The sequence below is a fragment of the Akebia trifoliata genome, chromosome 1 (genome assembly GCF_017979445.1).
Source record: "Akebia trifoliata isolate Shusen 1 chromosome 1, ASM1797944v1, whole genome shotgun sequence".
NCBI classification, from domain to species: domain Eukaryota; kingdom Viridiplantae; phylum Streptophyta; class Magnoliopsida; order Ranunculales; family Lardizabalaceae; genus Akebia; species Akebia trifoliata.
Window position 1 is genome coordinate 2699100 of NC_141375.1, and position 22196 is coordinate 2721295.

Sequence of the window (22196 nt, forward strand, 5' to 3'; positions counted from 1 at the left end):
TGTCAAGTAGGATTGGGTATGTACGATTGTTGTGTCCACGTGGTCCTTCTTTGTGTCGTTTCCTCTTTCTTAGTTGGTCCTTTCGACAATGATCAATAAAGTTGCTTGCTTATAAAAAAATAAAAATTGGAATGACAGAGTTTTACCTTAGAGATTGAAGATGATTTATTATGTGTGTACACGGATCCATATATATATATATATGGAAATGTTCAACACCCTAAACTTTACCCTACACTTTAACAAACGTTTTTTGTCCCACATGGGTTAGAAATTTTGGAATGGGCTGATTTTTGGTGAGGATGATCTCTATGATTAGAAGATCATCCTCACCAACAATCAGCCTATTCCAAAATATTTAGCCGCATATTTACAAGTTGAAAAATCGTGGACCGTCCATTTTTTGTAAATCATTTTTGATGGGGTTAGAAGTTTTGGAATAGGCTGATTTTTGGTGGACCGTCCATGTAGAACAAAACACGTTTGTTAAAGTGTAGGATAAAGCTTAGGGTGGCGAACGGGACCCATATATATATATATATATATATATATATATATATATATATATATATATAAAGTGCGATTGTATATCCATGAACTTTTAAATATTGAGGGTAACTCGGCTTATAGAGCTCTTGGAAGTACTAATGAGTTTGACACTAAAAGCAATTTGTGTCAAAATTTTGATGAAAAAAGTATTAAAGGAGGACTAAAACTAATAGTGCTATCTCATAAGTCATGCCATTGAATGTCAATTCCAAAGCAAAAAAATATTGACCTTTGGATCAACCAATTTTTAATATCTTGACGCATAGTCTAATTGTGTAGATATTTTGGTATATGTACTATACTCTCCATATTCTTTGGACAAGTCGAAATAGTAGAAATAATGTGTGATAGCATGATTGGACAAAGAAGAGTGATTCAAGAAAGTTCAAAGAAAATTTGTCGAAGGAATCCAAAAAATCTATAAATAAGAAAAATATTGAAGGTAAAGATATGTAATCCTTAAAAATCTTATCATTGAATTATTGAATTAATCACTGACTTGACCATTAAAAAATACACAACAATAGATATCATCAGTAATGAAGGAAAAATTAAAAAAAAAAAAAAAAAAAAAAAAAAAAAAACATTGGAGGATAAAGGGGTTAGGATAGCGTAAGCTAGATATTGCCCAATCCTCGAATTTTTCATAAAATTCTCTAAATTAGGGTTAGTATTAAATCAACGAATCGATGAATTAATTTATGATTCCTCGATAAATCATGGAATATGAAAATATTTTTATCCTCTTCAAAATTTTTTTTTTCAACATTCAAGTATAACGAAGAAGAATAGATCGAAAAAAAAAAAAACATACCGAAAAAGATAAGTTTTTTAGGGAGGTTGAAGATGATGTATTTTGGTAAGTAATCCAAAAACAAATTTTGTATAATCTCTAAAAATTTTCCTATTTTTTACGAAACATTTTCAAATTTATACTAATTAATCAAATTAAACCCCCAATGAATAATAACTTGATCTAAAATTTGTTACTATGGGATCCACTAGTTGACCTATTAATTGAATTGAACCCCCTCGAAGAATATGCTGGCATGATCTGAATTTTGTTACTATGGGATCCTCTATTTGAATTGTTTAAAACATAACTTCTATTGACACACCAACATTTACTAAGAGCATCCCAAAATGTGATTTAATTCTTTAGTGATTAAATCACATCTTGGGGGTGCTTTTAGAAAATTTGACGTGACAATAAAATCTCTCTTTGTAAATTGACTCAAACAATCAAGAATCATTAGTCTTGAAGTGTATTATGTGACATTTTATCCTTAGGGGTCGTTTGTTAAACTAAACAAATAAGTGTTGAAAGTAGGGGCAGAACTAGTAAGGAGTTGGTGGGGGCAATTGCCCTCACAAAACTTTGAGACACCCCATATTTTCAATTAATTACATGCCTCATTTGCCTCCCCCCCCCCCCCCCCTTCCCTTAAATTTTTTGTTGATGACATTGCCCTTTGACTGGTTTTCTCATATACTAATTGGAAATTTCTCCCTAGAATCATTCATCTTCAAGTTCTTTTACTATACTATTAACCATAGTTTGCCCCCACTACAAGAAAATCCTAACTCCTCCCCTGCTTGAAAGATATAATTGCTGAAACTATATAAGTTTTGAATTGAAATGATGATGAAGTTGTTTGCTTACTTGTTTGAATTGTGTTGAACTAATTTAAATTAAACACTATAATTACATAATTGTTACATATTATTGAAAATTAATAAATTGGCTATATTATTTTTTCAATCACAGATAAGATGTTTGACTGTTTCAAATACCTAATTCACATTGCATAATAAAAAAATATAATTCTAAAAGACAATATGAAATTGAAATTCTAATTTATAAATACAATTATTATACCTAAATTTTAAATTCCATAACATTTTACTTATCATTTTTAAAATCTAATTTTTCTCTTAAATTATTACATAAATGTATAATGTTGATCCATATTTTCTTAATTTTTTTAATTTTTAAACTTAATTTTTTCTTTCTCGTTTGTTGATGAATCAACATCTGATTACTTGTACCACATGAATAAGTCACATCTATTCTTCATGACTTGAGATATATATATATATATATATATTAATTGGTCCCATATTTTATTAAGTGGGATTTAAATAGTGGGCATTATTTTCTTAGAGAATCATTTAGTACATATTCTTCAAAAAGGTCTTCATGTACCACTTTTTTTCTTTTGAATAATGCTAAAGTGACTTAGGCTGTAACCTCACATCCCACTTCTTACGTGAAAGTGTGTGAGAACCCTAGATGCTTTTCATCGAGATACGAGTTTTAACTTTAGTTTACTTTTTTATTACAATTCAATTCCCGTAAATACTGGCTAATAAATTTGTCCAAATCGAAATCTCCATGTCGGCTAAATAAGCCGGCTCATCTAGCCGATAAGAAGACAAAGATCTTTTCCTGTGCTCTGACGTGGAGCCCACAGAAAAGCGTCGTACGTTTCGGATAAGTCTCACTTAATGTAGGATGACAACCTCCGACAGCTGCCACGTCATATGGCTGAAGTTGTTCCACGCGTCACATGGAAAATCAATTATCATCTCGAGAAAATTACACGTTACAACATTTCAGACTTCTTAACGTGTTTAACAAGAAACCAAGACCTCCCTCGAGTAATGACCGTTTCGTTCTTTAATTCATGAACATGATACAGTACTCCATGCACTATACTACTTATAATCTTACCCAATCCTTCTTCAAAATCAAACCATCAAATAAAATATTATCTAATTATTTTTTAAAATCCATAAAACTAATACCAATATTTTTTATTTATACAAATTTAAATTATTTGAATAAGGCAACTTTTTTAATTATTCCTCAGAATATCTATTGGCACCCCAACTTCTATTTATTACATTCCACCTAATGGTTGGTGAGATGGTCAAGATCATGCCTGAAGAAATGGACGTATCCATTTTGAATCCCCACTTAAGACCACCTTCATGGATTTATCTCAAAATTATTAAATTTGTATGGGGGAAGAGATTGTAAGTGACTTGATGATTAGTGCGATTCTCTAAGAGGTTTGAAAATTAAATACATCGATCTCAAGAAAAAAAAAATATTAATCTCATATTTAAGAAGAGAAAGTTAAATCTCCATTTATTCACTTTTTTACTTGAGAGAATTTGAAAAACAAAAAAATGAGATGCCAACTAATTTAGTTGGTAAAAGTCGTTAGACGACGATACCCAAAAATCTGGATTTAAGTCCTGCCAACACATAATTATTGAACTCATTAAAAACGAGTTCATCGAAAAAAAAAATCAATGAACACAACATCATCTAACGATCATTGTTAAGGTTGACACCAGGTATCACCACTCACTCAAGTGTAATTCTCATTTTAAAGTTGGGGTTGACTATGGAAGCTCTTTTATTTAACGGTGTAGATTAAACAAGAAGAGTTGAGGTAGTTTACCTATAATGTAGTTGGGAGTATGAAATAGAATTAAGTCAGAAATAATGTTTCGTTCTATTTTTTAACGCTTAGTGGATAAGGCTTCGCCTATTTTTTTCCATTTATATATTTTTTAGTTTAGTTTATAAATCTTTTATTCCTGATTTAATATTTATTTATTCGTCTCCCACTCTTTCATTCGTGTCTGAGAGATAGCCATGGCGGAAAGATCGGATACCGTGTGGTGTTGATCCTCAAACTCTATTCTTCAATCCTCCATTAAAACCCACTTTGCAGTTTCTTCAATTTCTTGCTATTTTCGTGGGTTTTTTAGATTTGTTTTTTTGATGTCGATTGCTTTGGAGAACAATAGAAATCGGATCGACGGGTCTGGATTCATTAATGGTATGTCTTGTATTTCGATCTTTGATTCTTCAGAGACTGAGAGATCGATGGACGGAATATTGACCGGAAGTGTTCAGTTTCTGACGGATAATCTGACAACAGCGGCGACGAAAGTGGGAGAACGAGAGGAGGAGGAGGAGTTGGATACTTGTAGTTCTTCTTCGATTGGAAATAATAGCGATTTATCAGAGATGTCAGATGGTGAGGGTTCTGGAGAGGTTCAGAGCTCGTACAAAGGGCCTTTGGATACGATGGATGCGTTGGAGGAGGTTTTGCCAGTCAGGTCGATTTCTTCATTAATTTTGCAGAGCAAATATTTTTAACTTCTGTATTTTCTTTCCAATTATTTTTCGATTATGAGTGATTTTATGAAGTGGGTTTTAGTTTTCAGTTTGGTTTGATCGAAGTTTTCTCTGAATAGTTTTTTGTTTTTGTTTTGAATTATCAGTAAATTTGACTCTGGGTTTGTTTTTCCTTGTTTTGATACGAGATTGGTTCGAAAGTTGAGATCTTTGCTAACTGGGTTTTGGTTATCTGGTTGGCTTGATCAAAGTTTTGCTCAAAAGATTTTTATTTATTCATTTTTGAATTATCAGTGAATTTGGCTTATGGGTTTTTGTTTCTTCTACTTGTTTGATTTAAGATTGGTTAGAAAGTTGGGATCTCTCTCTCTCTCTCTCGATTTTTGAGAATTATGGATCTAGAGTTATTAATTTCATGTTTAAGTTAAGGAGTCAGTTAGCTTATTTAGGAAAGAGATGTGGGTTTATAAAGGGGAGAGAATTCTAGGATTAGGTGATCATGGTAATTTCATGAACCATGATATATGGATTAATTTCATGTAATTCTTTTCAAGAAGCCCATTAAAATTAGGTTTTTCTCAACAGAGGCTGAAAGACCCAATCTTTCCTACGTCTATGAGAAAATTATTTTCTGAAAATTGAATTGGTAAGTACTCAAATTGGGAATTTTTTTCAACCTATTAATTCTTATATGATAATAAATAAAAAACTACTGCTTGGATCAAAATGGGTTTATTTGTACATTGGATGCCTCTGTAAGTTTGAAACTTTTTCATTGGTAGTTGTTTTTCCTTGATTTCTTCTATAATGGGTTGATATGGATGGTTTCAGGAGAGGCATCTCAAAGTTGGGTTCGGTTCAATACTAAAAATTTGAATTTAAATACCCAAATTGGAATTTTTTCAATCACTCAATTCTTATATAATAAATAAAAAACCCATCTTTCTGATCAAAATGTGCTTACATTTGGTGGGGCTTAAAGATTGAAACTTTTCCATTGTTAGTTGTTGTTCTTGATTGCTTCTATAATGGGCTGATGTGGATGATTGCAGGAGAGGCATCTCAAGGTTCTACCATGGAAAATCAAAATCCTTCACAAGCCTAGCAGATGCTTCTTCTTCCATTAAAGAAATCGCCAAACCAGAGAATTCTTACAGTAAGAAACGAAAGAACTTGCTTGCCTTCAATAATATCTATGAAAAAAACCGAAATTTCCCTCTTAGAAGTAATGGTGGAGGGATATCTAAGAGACCCACCACGAATTTCAATCGAAGTACATTGGCTCTTGCAGTAGCCATGAGTAGGAGCAGTAGTTCTGAAAGCAACAACACAAGTGAGAATTCAAATTCAACATCTCCATCGCCATCGCCAACTCGGCATCTTCTTCCTCCTCTGCATCCACGATCATCGTTGTCTCCTTGGCGATCGTTCTCTCTGACCGATTTACAATGTGTCCCGACCAACTTGTCTAGCAATAACAGAGAGAAGCACAAGAAGCTTCATTAACAATGGAGTCTTGCCCTCTCTCTCTCTCTTTCTCTATTTCAATTTTTGATTCTCATATTTTTGTTTGAACTCTGAACAATGTTGGTGGTGGTCATGGGTTCATTGTAAATGGTTGCCTCTGTTTGATCTTTAGATCTTACTAGTTAGTAGTTACTACCACTTGTTATTGATCTCATTAGCGATGTTTGGAAATTTTGGTATGATAAACTGCATTATCAATGGTGTCTTGTTTGGATTTTTTTTTTTCTTTTTGCTTTGAGATATTATTCGGATTCACTTCTTTGGGAGGAGACCAAGGTCTGTATGAGAAAGCTTTTGAGGGAAAATGGAATCTCTAGAAAAATTTTCATGGACAAAATTAAAATGAATTATGGGGTTTAAATTAATGTTGTAATTGTAATAATATTTTAAAATTTATACAAAAACATAGTTGCCTTCATCTAATTGTTATATTCACTATTTTATAAGAACATTTGGTTTCGAGGACATACATGATTAATATTTTTTTATACAAGAAAAAAAAAATCTTGGTTTCGGTTCTCTTTTTATTAGAATTGATTAGAGTTGGGTACAACATGAAATCGAACCATAGGAATCGGAATCATTAGATTTTATCTGATGGTTGCAATTTATATTTTGTTTATTTTTTACATTATACATGATTTAAGATTTTTTTATTTTATTTTAATTTTTTTTTCAAATAAATTAAATATTGAAGTTTATTATTAGTAAAGAAGAAGAATTTTAATTTTAAAAAAAAATTATTAAATTATATTTTTATTGGAATAAATTATAATTAAGTTGATTCTTTTTATATAATATGTTATTTTAGAAGAAAATTTATTTTGTAGTGATTTTGAAACATTTTTTTCCCATTCGATTCTTGAGAGTATCCGTGATTTATGGTGGTTCTAGTTCCATTTATGTTAGAATTGGAACTGGTAAGAATCATAATAAAAAAAAAATATAGTGGTTATGGTTCTACTTTTAGTAAGAACTGAATCGGAACCAACCCATTCACACCCATAATTTAGAGATGGAAAAAACATGTCTGGAGAAAAAAAATTCTTAAGGCCCTGGGAAAAAACATGTTTGCAGAAAAAAAAATTTCTAAATTTTTTTTTGGAACCTTATGCTTAAAATTTATAGATTTTTTTAGTACATTTCATTTGCAATATACATCATAACCAAAAAAAAAAAAAAAGGAATGGCATGTTCAATCTCTAGTCAAAATTTCTTATTTTTTCTTGAAATATTCATTAGTAAATATGTGTACGTTGGTCTTCAATCTCAAGATTATATCTCCTCTGACCTTTTAAATCTCCAATAAGAAGATTGGATTGATGATGGGGCAAACGTTACAACCTGAAGGACCAGCAGGTAGAAAACAATGAATTTTAGATTAAATAAAAAAAAATTAAGTGCTCAATGAGGGTATTTTAGTAATTTTCTCTAATCTCTCAAGGAAGGTCAGGATGAAAAAATATATTTGATATTTCACATTTTCACCTTAACTTATAGCCCATAAGGATACTCAAAAATTATGTTTATTTGTATTAATATTTGACTTCATCACCCAAAGCAACCTAGTATCAATGTTTAAACAACATCAATTATTTTTTTTGCTATTTTTAATAAGCAATCGAATCTCACAGTTATTAATTAGTAGGTAAAGTTAGGTTTTAAATCAAATCGTCGTTTAAACTATTTATATGTTGTGGTTAAGGCCGATCCAATCATCGCTATCATCTTTATTGGGTTGGGCAACATGAAACTATCTTTCCGATTTACTCTATCTTTATTCCTTTTTGATTTCTTATGGGTATAAAAGCAACGATAATTGCCAACATCTCCTTTTCTTATCTCAATGTAGCTATCTTTCTTCGGACTTGGGGGACAATAATGCAAGTTTAATGTTCATGCATTATCGAATTGTCATTTTTCTAGTGCAAGTTGTTTTCAAATTTTATAAATTTATTTTTTCAAATATTTTTATTTGCTCTCGCTTGTATGCTGTAATTCTTTCTTCTCTTCAATGATTTCGCTTTACCAATAAAAAAAGTTTGATGCTCATAGAAGCAATGTTAGGAAGAAGAATTCAAATCCATCATTTGCACCAAATACATCGTTATCATTATAACTATTAGCTCCCAAAATAGAAACAAGAACAATAAAATCTTTAGGTGATGCTAGCGTCGAGTTACTAAACTCATTAAAAATAGGTTTAAATATATAAAAACATAGGATTAGAGGATGTACTAAAAAGCATCTTGTAGCTAGGATAATTAACATTTATGAAATCGGACGCAATCTTAAATGGCTTTAAGTTGTGATTCGCTCTATTTGTGACAATTAAATTGGTTGAAACATCACTGTCTTAACCTCTTGTTATGCATCATTGACTTATCCCCAAAGTGCATTGTCTTCATCCTTTAAGGGTAAAATGTTTTTTTACCCTAACCTTCAACATGAAGATTCGACTCGCTTTAACCTTCAAACTTTGTGAATAAGATAGATTATTACTATTATTATTATTTTTTTTTGTACGAGCTTTATGGATGAGGATTTTGGATTTTGGGAAGACCAATCAAGGGTTTTCCCAAAGGGAGTGGATCCTCTATAAACTTGATAGTAATAAATTTTGTGATTTATTCTTCGAGATGTACAAAAGAAGATGACAAATGATTTGATTGAATTTTGATGAAAATGATGGTGATACAATTCTCAGTACATTCACTAGATGAAACGATCTCCTTTGATTAATAGTCGAATCTTTGAAGATAATGATGTGTGATTTTCTTCTCTCGAGATGTGTGCTCACTAGATGAAAATGTGATTTTGTCTTTGGAGAAGGACTTCGTGTTTGATCTTCTCTGAATATTGGTGTCCTAATGTTGTAGATTTTTACTATTTTTTTGAAGGAGGGCTTATGAATTTCTTATTTTTTGGAGAGGAAACTTCTCTTTTGAGAGAAAGTGATTTAGACCTCTTCTAAATGCATACACTATAATATTTATAGAATCAAGTAAGGGTGATTTTTTAATTTCACCCCACAACTTAAAAAGTTTAATAAATTGATTTAAATGTCGAAATTGTCTTTTTTCAATTTACATAATTGTAGAGACTTCTCAATGGATTTGACCTATCATTTGGATTAAAAGGTCTAAAATCAAGTTGCTTAGGGGTTGATCAATCCACTTGGTGGATTTTGATGATTTGATTGTGAATTAATCTGATTTATAGGCATGTGAGCCTACGACCATATATCTATTACTTGATCAAGAAAAGACCATTAGATTTTATATGCAAAAATCTAAATCTATGCCATAAAAATGCTATTTTAACAAATGGACCTAATTAGGTATAAGGCCCAATAGTCTTTAGGATTTTTTTTTTGTTACCTCTTATGAAAACAAGGGGTTATTTATAATTTTCAAATAATTTAGAGATAATATAAAATTTTTATTCCTAGAAATCCATTTTTCCTATAGATCTTGTTTTATGATCCAAACAACATCACATTGATTAAAAATAACAACTTAGTCCTCTTTTACTCATGATTTAAATCAGATTTATATAACAGAGACACACACACACACACACACACACACATCTATATATATATATAGGGAAATGTTTAACACCCAACCATTTACCCAACAATTTGCCGAACATGTTTTGTCCTACATGGGTTAAAAGTTTTGGAATGGGCTGATTTTTGGTGAGGATGATCTCTACGGGTAGAAGATCATCCTTACAAAAAATCAGCTCATTTCAGATCATCCTCACCAAAAATCAGTTCATTCCAAAACTTCTAACCCCATGTTTTCAAGTTGAAAAATCATGGACCGTCCATTTTTTGTAAATGGGGTTATATATGTATATATAGGGTGGTTCATGGGACATATGTAAAACCATATGTAAAAACAATGATTTTTCAAAATATGGGTTAGAGGTTTCAGATTGAACTGATTTTTCGCGAGGATGGTCACTATGATGAGAAGATCATCCTCACAAAAAACCAGCTCAATCTGAAACTTCTAAATCCATCAAAAGTGATTTACAAAAATTGACGGTCCACATTCTAAATCACCTTTAATAGGGTTAGAAGTTTCAGATTGGACTGATTGTTTTTTTTTTTTTTTTGGATGATCTTCCCATCATAGAGATCATCTTCACAAAAAATCAGTTTAATTCGAAACTTCTAACCCATATTTTGAAAATTTATCAATGTTACATTGTTTTTACATATGTTTTTTTCATATGTCCCTTGATCCGTTCCTTATATATATATCAATATTTATTTTATAAATAAAATTAGAGAGTTGCCATTGGCACCCCAAGTTTTATTGATTACACCCCAAATAAAAAAAGAGAGAATAATAAGTAAAAGTTGGGGTGCCAAAAAAAACTATCTCATCATTTGATAGATTTGACCTATTTTTTTAGTTTAGAATTTTATATGAGTCTAATTATAATTGTAAACAACTATTAAAATTGTTTGAACTAGTATTATAATGCTGAGATTATAATTTGAGCCTACAAAGTTTGAAGGAAGTGTTTTAATCTTTAATTGGGTTGGAATAATTAAAACGTAAAGTGCCAATAGTAATTCTCTAATACTGTAAGAAATTGGAGTGTAATAATTCAAACCTTTAAAAAAAATTTGATTTTTTTTTTATGCAATTGAAAAAAATAATTCACGGAATTTTCCATATTAAGCCTAACAGTAGAAAATGATCTTCCTAACAAATCATTCGCCTGACAAATGTTTTTTTTTTTTTTTCCAGGTTTTTTCATAGATTTTTAGTGAAAGACTTTCCTTACTAGCATGGTAAGATCTTAAGCCTTAATAAAGGACGTTTTCCTCAAATGGATTACCACATCAGCAATCCAATGCCACAGCCCTCTAAATTTCATCTAAATAACTAGGATTTCACACACACACACACACACACAAAACTTCACATAACAATTTCTTTCGAGATTGATCAAGTTTTTAAAATGGACGGCTACTAAACTTACACCTAACTTTCAAATTTAAAATTAAAATTTAGTGGTGAAAAATATCTTTTTCTGAAAATTTGTTTTTTCCAAGTTCATAGAATTTTATCCTCTACAACCCTAAAGCATCGAATGCTGTTTTTGGATGCCACAAGGTGGTCCCTAGCACCCTTAGTGAGGGTGAAATCCTTCTAACTTTAGTAAGTTTAGTCGGACTCTTTTTCTAACGTCCTCAAATCAGAAATAAGGAATTTAGGCCCCAATTATTTGAAACACAGATTGGGTCGGAGTAACTTACTAAGTTAAGGATTTCAAGGGTCATTGAGCTCACCTTGTGGAATCCAAAAAATCATGATCCTATGCTTTAGGTTGTAGAGGCCAAATTTTACTATTTTAATCTGAGTTTTTCAATGAGACTTGGGAGGCTGTGGTATTGGATTGCTGATGTGGTAAGTCAGATAAGCAAAATGACCATTAGTAAGGCTTAACATCATACTATGCTGATAAGGAAAGTGTTTTGCATAAAGATTTTGAGTCCCCCTTACTAAGTAAGGATTTACTAAGGGTTCTTGGGTTCACCTTTTGGTATCCTAAAACGTGGTTTGATGCTTCAAGGTTGTAGAGGAAGAAATTCTATGAATTTTGAAAGTAAAGTTTTTAAAAATAAGTTATTTTTCACCTTTAAATTTCATTTTTAAGTTTGAAAGTTATGTTGAAGTCCGGTGGTTATCAATTTTCAAAACCTTGGATATAGTTCTAAAAGAATTGTTTTTTGAAATTTTCTTTTATGGATATGAGTTTTTTTTATGAAACTTAGATGGTTGTGGTGTTGGATTTCTGATGATTACCACAAAACAACATAGTAAGTAAGGATCAAAATCTTACTATGTTAGCAAGGAAAGGGTTTTACTAAGATTTTACTTCTTACAAGAAAAAAATATAAATTATGATAAAATCTTCATTTTCAACTGAAAGGATCGGATCCCAAAGTCATTTATGATCTTGAGACGGCAAACTCTAATAAAGTATCTCCTTAGTGCATCCACAATGGATTTGTTAATGGTTCTGTTTGTGTGAGACCCACAAATTTTACTTGTTTTAAGTACTCCAATGAACTAGTTAAACATGACAAAAGTTAATAATCAAGTTAATTGTGACCAACCTTTTAGCCAGCCACATCAGCATGTTAAACCTAATAAATTCTCAACTCAACTGATTTTTATTAAAAAAGAATGTTAAACTTAAAAATTTATCATGTACATTGGAGATGATAACAAGTTTATTTGTTAGCATATGTTAAAAGTGCTTACGTGATAGTTTTAAACATTTTCATTGGAGATGCTCTTAGATTGCTATATATAATAGTAAAAGCTTCACAAAATGATTTGTTTTTTGGAATTTAAGGTGATAGTATTCCCTCTTCAATAAGGCAATAGAATAGTAATAAGAAGATTTTTGGTTGCACCCGTCATCTTTTTTCTACTAAGAAATAAAATTGACTCAGTAATAAAATTAGCAACATGAGTTTGCTCTCTATATTCGAAACTAAGAGGCCTCTTGACTTATTTTGTTACACATTGGAAAACTTCAGTAGGATTGGACCATGACTTCAGGTACTTGTCTCATCCCAAAGGGTGTAGTGATACCTACAAGAATTATTTCATCTATTTTTTTGCTTTTGATTCTAAACTGGCTTTTACTCATTATTAGGAATCCACAGTAACCGAGGTGATAAATTGTTAAATCGGGTGAATGCAAAATGAGAACAAATGGACAAAAAGAAAATGAAATTGAGTAACTTTCATGAATAATGCAAGTTCAATGTTCATGCACTATGACTGTTTCTTTTTCTGTGTAAGTCATTGTTAGATTTTAGAGATTCCTGTAACCATTTACTTAGATAGAATTTTGTTTATAGTGAAAAGGATATTAGGAGTAACGTATAACTCATACTTTTTCTTTTAATATTTGCCCTCGCTTCTATTTTGTTTTCTTTCCTCAGTAATGATTTCCTTTTAATATAAAATAAAATTTAATGTACACAAAGCTAGACTTCTCAAAAAGGTACAAAATAAAGTACATCTTTGCTGGTAGGAGGTCTGCCTAATCCTCGCTTACTCTTTAAAAAAAAAAAAAAAGGCCAAAATTCAAGTAAGTCTCTGTTGCTATGAAAAGAAAAAAGAACGAAAAAGTAGCTATGTTGTTATTTCTCTTATACCCATCATGGATGTACTAATGGGATCGCAACCAAGATAATTAACATATATTAAAAAAGAGTTAAACTTACACTACAAAACCTTAGGTTTTTAGCGACAACGTTTTAGTGGCGGCCAAAATTTCCATCACTATAGAGCTCGAGTTATTAGATACCCAATGATAGTCGCTATCTACCAAATCACTTCTCCGCATAAAAATTCTCAAAATCCTTTGCGCAAAAATTAATAAATTGATTTGGAAACGAATCGTCTCTCTCTCTCTCTGTATCTTCTCCTCTGCTTTCCATGTAGGGTTTTCGGTACTAATGGCGAAAATCTGTTAGAATAGGTATCTTCTCTCTTTTTTATCTCTCATTCGATTTAATCAAATGGTTTGAACTCGATTTAACACTTCATAAACAAATCGTCTCACTTTCTCTACTCTCTCTGTATCTTCTCCTTTCCTCTCTATCTAAGGTTCTAGGGTTTTTGGAATTAATGATGGAAATCTACTATTTTTAATAGGTATCTTCTTCTTCGTCTCACTTTCTCTACTCTCTCTGTATCTTCTCCTTTCCTCTCTATCTAAGGTTCTAGGGTTTTTGGAATTAATGATGGAAATCTACTATTTTTAATAGGTATCTTCTTCTTTGTCTCTCTTTCTTTGTACTTATTGACATTATGGCCAGAAAATATTGTCAATTTGTTAATCTAGTTCTTTTATTCTTCTTTAACAAGTTTTTTAGGGTTTTGTAGCGAATCACTATGAATTTATGTTGAAATTATGTTTTTTCTCCAATGTGACAAGTTTTTAGTAGTAAAAGACTTGAAGTTCGAAAATTAATATTCTCTTTATTCAATTTTTAGAGTTTTTGTTGCATTTTATATATAGATTTGTTTAGTTAGAGGTGCAGTTTTTCATTCTATAGAGAAAACAGATTCTAAAAAATGCATGAAGTTTAGGGTTAATATTCAATTTATTTCTTGAGACCATTGTTTTTTTTTTTTTTTTTAATATCTTAAGATTACTTTCTATGCATGAATTGAGGTTTACATTGTAGTTGAAATCAAATCCATTTATCCTCGAGAGACCTAAAAATTATTTTGTTGTTCTAAATGTGTTTCAATCCATTTTTCAACTTGTAAACATGGGGCTAGAAGTTTTGGAATGGGCTGATTTTTGGTGAGGATGATCTCCTCACTATAGAGATCATCCTCACAAAAAATCAACCAATTACAAAACTTCTAACCCATGTAGGACAAAAATGGTTGGCTAAAATGTTGGCCAAAATGTCTGGTGCTGAATGGGACTTTTTATATATATATATATATATAGGGTCCCGTTCGGCACCCTTAGTTTTACCACACACTTTAACAAACGCGTTTTGTCCTACATGGGTTAGAAGTTTCGGAATGAGCTGATTTTTGGTGAGGATGATCTCTATGGTGAGGAGATCATCCTCACCAAAAATCAGCTCATTCCAAAACTTCTAACCCCATCAAAATTGATTTACAAAAAATGGACGGTCCACGATTTTTCAACGTGTAAACATGGGGCTAAACATTTCGGAATGGGCTGATTTTTGGGGAGGATGATCTTCTAATCATAGAGATCATCCTCACCAAAAATCAGCTCATTCCAAAACTTCTAACCCATGTAGGACAAAAAACGTTTGTTAAAGTGTGTGGTAAAACTTAGGGTGCTGAACATTTCCCATATATATATATATATATATATATATATATATATATATGGGTCCCTATCCGTGGCCAACAGTTTGGCAAACATTTTGGCAAACACTTTTTCAAAACATGGGTTAGAGGTCTTGGAATGGGCTGATTTTTGGTGAGGATGATCTCTACGGTGAGGAGATCATCCTCACCAAAAATCAGCTCATTCCAAAACTTCTAGCCCCATTTTACAAGTTGAAAAATCGTGAACCGTCCATTTTTTGTAAACCATTTTGATGAGGTTAGAAGTTTTGGAATGGGCTGATTTTTGGTGATGATGATCTCCTCACCATAGAGATCATCCTCACCAAAACTCAGCCCATTCCAAGACCTCTAACCCATGTTTTGAAAAATGTGTTTGCCAAAATGTTTGCCAAACTGTTGGCCATTGAACGCTACTCTATATATATATATGGGAAATGTTCAGCAACAAACATTTTGGCAAAACATTTTTCAAAAGATGGGTTAGAGGTTTTGGAATGGGCTGATTTTTGGTGAGGATGATCTCTACAGTGAGGAGATCATCATCACCAAAAATCAGCCCATTCCGAAACTTCTAACCCCATCAAAAATGGTTTACAAAAAATGGACGGTCCACGATTTTTCAACTTGTAAACTGGGGCTAGAAGTTTTGGAATGGGCTGATTTTTGGTGAGGATGACCTCCTCACCGTTGAGATCATCCTCACCAAAAATCAGCCCATTCCAACCTCTAACCCATGTTTTGAAAAATGTTTTGCCAAAATGTTTGTTGTTGAACGGGACCCTATATATATATAAAACTTACATCTTGTTCAACAGAGGTGGACTTATTTTGAATTCTAAATGTATTTGGTCCCTTCTGTGGCTTCTTGTTATCGTTAGTGGGTTGGCCCCCCAAACATAGTGTCGTTGAATCATCAGTTTTGGAGGGTTTGATCATAGCAAGTTCTTGTACTATCGTCACCCTATTAACTGTTCATAGTTGTTGTCCTTATTGTTGGTAAGAACATTTGCATCACCATGAGGTGGTTGTATTTTTAGAACAAAGGATTTATGTTGATCCCTACTAACACTTAAACTTGCCAAATAAAATACTTAACTAATAAAATAAAATAATAAAAAGTAAAGCATTAATTTCCATATGCCAGCTCGACAGTCATACCAGTCACAGTATTCTCTCCTTGCAAGTGACGTCCCTTGATGTACATCAATGAGTGCTGCATTGTGTTCCATCCATATGACATCATTACACTAGACATTAACATTGTTCGTGGGGTGCCTTGACGAGTTTGTTATGAGGGATAAGTTGATCGTAACCCAATGCTAAGTTACTAGTTATTTGTTGAAGACCAAGGGTAATTGGGTTCCCATTTGTTTTAGGGTGATAGTTTCAAGGTATGGGTATCGAGAATCCCTATATACATTCCTAATTTAGCATGCCACTAGTCTCATGCACATCAAAGTATTTTTAACTAGAAGTTGAACATGAGGGCATTGCCACTAGCACTACAAAATCGTAGGTTTTTAGAGACATGTTTTAGTGGTGGCCAAAATTCCCATTACTATAGAGTTTGCGTTATTAGATATCCAACGCTACTCGCAATATACCAAATCACTTCTCCACGCAAAAATTTCGAAAATTATAAGATGATTTGCTTATGTGTGTTATAAGATGATTTGCTTGTTAACTAGAAAGTATACTTTTACATTCTAGTAATTCTAGGGATTCATCGATATTTCTTTGTATGTTTGTTTCAGAATCTCCCTTATTCAAATCCTTCTCCTTTCTATAAAGCTTATAATGAAATTAGTTATCAGGAATATATATGTGGGGTTACATTCGTAGGTTTTGAGGGTGCCATGTGTGTAATAGACTTGTTTTGCTCTTGTTGTACCTGTACAGTGTCATTTGACTTTTTCTTTTGTACAAGTATACATGCATGATGGAGAGGTTGGGTGAGGATGGTGCTAGTGGGTTGTGAAAGTTGGGAGAATAATAAGAGGTGTTGAAAAAGAAAAAAAGAATTTTTTTATTATATAAAATAGATGTTTAGATAAGAGGATTGTTGAATGAGAAGGAAATGAGGAGGATAAGAAAAATACATTGATTGAAGGAATAGAGGGGAAGAATTTAAAGTTTTAACAACCATAACATAAACGACTTTCTTATTTCATTAAAAAAACTCATATTTGATAACATAATCCATATTTATTCTTCTTAGATAAATGCATATTCTTTTTATCTTTTTTTCCTTGTGCTTGCATTTATTTTTTCTGCTTGTTTAGAAATTTGGATTTATAATGATATTATATTTGTAAACCCTTGTAAGTGAAAATATGTTGCATAACTCCACATGGTTTTGAATTTTTTTTTATTATTTATCTTATACAATTTGATCATGTAAATATTATTATTTGTTTGTTATTTATTTTGCTCAATAAGTGTGATACGTATGTTATGATAGGATAAGTCAATTCTCCAATCCCTCAATACATTTCTTGTCATTTTATGTGCATAATAAATTTATACAAATAGTGATTCTTGAACTATTTAGTTTAGATATATAGTTTGAGTCTCTCATGTGTCAATGTATATAGAAGTAATGTACCTTGAACCTCTTTCCATTAGGTATTTGCTCATAGTTACGTCATGGATAGAAGTTAGATCAATAAGTCAAGATTTAGTCAATAATACATTGAATGAGTGAAAGTTTTTATTGAGTTTGTAATTACTTACGGAGTAACTATCAACGGGATGTTGAAATGCCCATGTCTCAACTGCAATAATGTGCTTTATAAGGATTAAGAAATAACATATGATCATATGATATGTGATGATTTTGATAAAAATTATACTAGATGGTGGTTTCATGAAGAAGGCATAACATAATCATCATTCGATGTGCATGTAATGGATATTTGACACAATGTGAGGTGTAAAGAAATGTGACATTTATTACATAATTTGTTTGGTATGCACAATACAACTAATGAGATAAGCGTTTTGACATAAACAACAATGAGTGGTAAGAATGCAGATATCGAAAAATTCTTCAAGCTAGTAAAAGATGTTGAGTAGGAATTGTACCCAAGGTGCAAGAAACATACAAAGTTGTCATTTATCGTGCCATAAAATGCCTTGTTGGATGGAGTAATAAGTCATTTATCATGTTACTTAATTTGTTGAAAGAGGTATTCCCGGAGGATTTTACATTGTAGATAATTTGTAAACTACTTTTGATGGAGTTATAAGTTTTAGATTAAGATGATTTTTGTGGGGATGATCTCCTCACCATAGAGATCATACTCACAAAAAATCAGTCAAATCCAAAACTTTTAAGCAATATAAGACAAATTTTGTCTCCCAACGTTGTCCCCCTAAGATTGTCTATCGAATGCTCCTCTCCCTCTCTCTTTATATATATATATATAGGGTCCCGTTCGCCACCCTTAGTTTTACCACACACTTTAACAAACGCGTTTTGTCTTACATGGGTTAGAAGTTTCGGAATGAGCTGATTTTTGGTGAGGATGATCTCTATGGTGAGGAGATCATCTTCACCAAAAATCAGCTCATTCCAAAACTTCTAACCCCATCAAAATTGATTTACAAAAAATGGACGGTTCACGATTTTCAACGTGTAAACATGGGGCTAAACATTTCGGAATGGGCTGATTTTTGGGGAGGATGATCTTCTAATCATAGAGATCATCCTCACCAAAAATCAACTCATTCCAAAACTTCTAACCCATGTAGGACAAAAAACATTTGTTAAAGTGTGTGGTAAAACTTAGGGTGCTGAACATTTCCCATATATATATATGGGTCCTGTTCGCTGGCTAACGGATTGGCAAACTTTTTTTAACCGTTCGATAAAACGGTATCTGACGGACGAGATCGAGTTTCAAACGAACGTTATAAGATTTACAATTTTACAGCGCCATCCCTCAAAATATGGTTATTTTGTGCTTCCTCCCTCTCTTCTTTAAGCCCCTCACAGAACCTCTCTGTTCTGTTCGAACAAAACTCCAAACCTCCAAACCTCTTCGTCCAAACCTCCAAACCTCTTCGAACTCTCTCTCGCTCTCTCTCTTCTCACTCGCTCTCACTCTCTCTCTCACTCTCGCTCTCTCTCTCACTCACTCATTCTCTCTCGCCCTATTCCTCCAACGGCTCACTCTCTCATTCTCTCTCGCACGAACACGAACACGAACAGGACCTCTCTCTCTCTCACTCTCGCTGCCTCTCTCTCACTCTCTCGCCCTATTCATCGCTGAAACCCTCGCACGAACGGCTTTCGCTCTCATGATTTGCAAAACTGTGCTGGTAAGATATTTGTGAAAGGTGGAGTCTTTTTTTATTTATGTCTCTTATGAAGTATTTTTATTGGTAATCTGAGAAGCTGTTGTTGATGTTTTGGTCTTCTTGTTTTTGGACTTTTTAATGTTCTTGGTTGTTTTATTATGATTATGTGTTTGTATTGGTGATTTAGTTCTTGATTTCAGATGCTTCAGGTTCAAATCAAGGATCTAGATGACTTATTTTCTGGAATATCTTAATGTTTAGTGAACTGGGTTGGTAGTTGTTTGTTCAGCATCTTATTGATTTAAATTTTGAAAATTTTTCTTCTGGAAATGCTCCTTTTCCCTCCTCTTCAAATGATGGTGCTCATTGGGTAATGGGTTCACTTATTCCAGTAGATATTTTGGGCTTAAGGTGGAATTTTTTTAAGAATTTTGATTTCTTATGAACTTGATTACTAAAAGGCATTGTTTGTGGCATCTGGGATAGACTTTTCTTCACCAAACACTTTTATTGTCATTTGTAAGACATGTTGTTTGTGTAACTGTAACCATGTCAGTTTCTCAGTAGCACGTAGATCTATGAAATTAATTCAAGTTTAAATGATATGGGTACTATTTCATATCAGTGGGTTGTTTTATGGAATATGGACACACTGCAAACAGAGAGCACCACAGAGGAACATGGCCTCATAATTACTGATCTTCGTTTTAGATCAAATTCAACTCAACTAGCAACATCTTCATTTGATAGAACCATCCGACTATGGAATGCAGTAGAAGTAATACTTTCTATCTCCATTTCTCTCCTCATATGATGTTTGTCCATGCCTAAGATGTTCATAATTTTGATCCTTTTGTGGGACGTTTATAGTCCACCTGCATCATCTATGGGCAGAAGAAGCAAGGGAGATCAAAGGATTCTAAAAGATTTCAGCACTTTCAGGAGAGTGATTACATGGACCCAAGCAGGGCATTTGTATTGGTGCATTGTTTGATATTGCAGCAACAAATGTAAACAATTAAATTGTCTATTGATCAATGATTATATTTTTAAAAATATACATATATCTTATGTATTGTGAATCAATAATTTTAGGGACTTGATAGGGCAAGACGACTCTGCATATTTGGCTTTTGCCGTTCCATTGAGATGCTCAGTGATGTTGCCGTTCCATCTCAACAACAATATTGATCTCCTCCAAGGTACAATCTCAGTTGGTTATAGACAATCCCATCCATATTATTGATGGAATTGGATAACACCATTTTATATATGTTTATCCAAATCTGATTATTTTTCCATATGTTCGTGTGTTTCATAAACCAGCCGTGAAAAGGAAATATACAGCTTTGATAAATGGAAATATTCGGCTTGATTCTCCATCTCTCTTGCAACTCACAAAATGGAAATATTCAGCCTTTTTATTTTTCTACCTTGCCATTTTAAGTCTTGTGTTCTAACTTGGTGACTATGTTTAGTAATACTTTAGTTTGATAAATTATTTATAGGGGTTTCATCGTTAGAAGAACTCCTAAGCATTGAGCAATGTTTCACGTTACGCAGGTTTTGTCTCTTGTTTATATCATTATGTAATTCTTTTAAACAATTCATGGCCTTTAGAATGAGAAAATTCTAAGAGATGTTTTGTTTTTATGCAACTTTATGCTCTTATTTCAAGTGATACTTTGAAGATTGAAGAGCATGTAATCTATGTTTTTGGTTACGTAATGCCTAAATGTTGGAGTAACCCTCTTAGGTCCTTCTCTTCCGAGTTATAATGTTCTTTTTGTTTATTTTCCTATTAGTGATGATTTCAATGAAGATATGGATGGATATATTCCTTTTTTCCGTTGTAACTATCAAGTTTTGTTGACGTAAACGAGATGGTTTTAATTGTTTGTGTGGTGATATTTTTGTTTTGCAATCATGTCCAACTTCTTGTCTGGGACTGGATAGTAGATATGGATGGATGTATTCTTTTATATTTTGTTGTTGTAGTTTCTGTTTTTCTTATTTATTTACCAATACCTATTAAGTTTTGTTGACATAATGAAAATGGTTTTAATGGGTCATTGGGTAAAGAAGATTCTTTTATCATCTCACAATCCATTTAATTCTTCAACCTCCATTCTTCATCAAACTTTTTCCCATGGCGGTCAAAAGAAATGAAAAGAAAAATAAAAATTAAAGAGACCAATTCTTATTATCATTTTGAGAGATTGTTGCATTGAAAATGAACCTGGAAGAGATCTTGAAAATGTTTTGAAAAACACCCATATTAGGAATGGCAGAATGGCTATTTTGATTGTGAGCATTTTATTTTTAAACAAAATGATGGATTTCTCTGAGAAAGATCTCAATTGAGACTAATGAGGCTAAAATACATGTCACTTCTGCATTTCTTTTTTTTTTTTTAAGTGTCACTTCTGCATTTCTACTCCTAATCAGCTATAATTTTTCCCAACTATACTGTGACTTGCTTGGTCGATTTAGAAAAATTTAAGCCGATGTAAAGGGCTCAGCATTCAAAATGATCATCAACAACTTGAGTCCGATGTGAAGGGCTCAGCGTTCAAAATGGATATCATACCTTATTGTAAATTTTCTTACATGAAAGGATAAAGTTGTGTTCAGATTCGATAGAAAATGTTTCTATATGAAAGTTTCACCAAAATATACTTTTTCATAAGAAGGATGATTTCTAGCCATTTCTTTGCTTATATATTGGTGCATGATTTCTCATGTAGCCAAAACAGGACATCTTT

General features: G+C 32.3%; 2 protein-coding genes across 2 annotated transcripts; both read left to right on the forward strand.

Moving 5' to 3' along the window:
- The first annotated feature begins 4153 nt into the window (after window positions 1–4153).
- Window positions 4154–6429, forward strand: LOC147410368 (protein OXIDATIVE STRESS 3 LIKE 1-like). The gene is made up of 2 exons (XM_086434547.1): window positions 4154–4689; window positions 5761–6429. The coding sequence occupies exons 1-2, from the start codon at window positions 4349–4351 to the stop codon at window positions 6212–6214; spliced, it is 795 nt and encodes a 264-aa protein (XP_086290673.1). The 5' UTR covers window positions 4154–4348; the 3' UTR covers window positions 6215–6429.
- A 12861-nt stretch (window positions 6430–19290) lies between these two features.
- Window positions 19291–21444, forward strand: LOC147410369 (uncharacterized). Its single transcript, XM_086434556.1, has 5 exons — window positions 19291–19452; window positions 20057–20209; window positions 20302–20441; window positions 20527–20633; window positions 20758–21444. Exons 1-5 carry the CDS (start codon window positions 19432–19434, stop codon window positions 20889–20891), a joined length of 555 nt encoding a protein of 184 aa, XP_086290682.1. The 5' UTR covers window positions 19291–19431; the 3' UTR covers window positions 20892–21444.
- The last annotated feature ends 752 nt before the right edge of the window (window positions 21445–22196 follow it).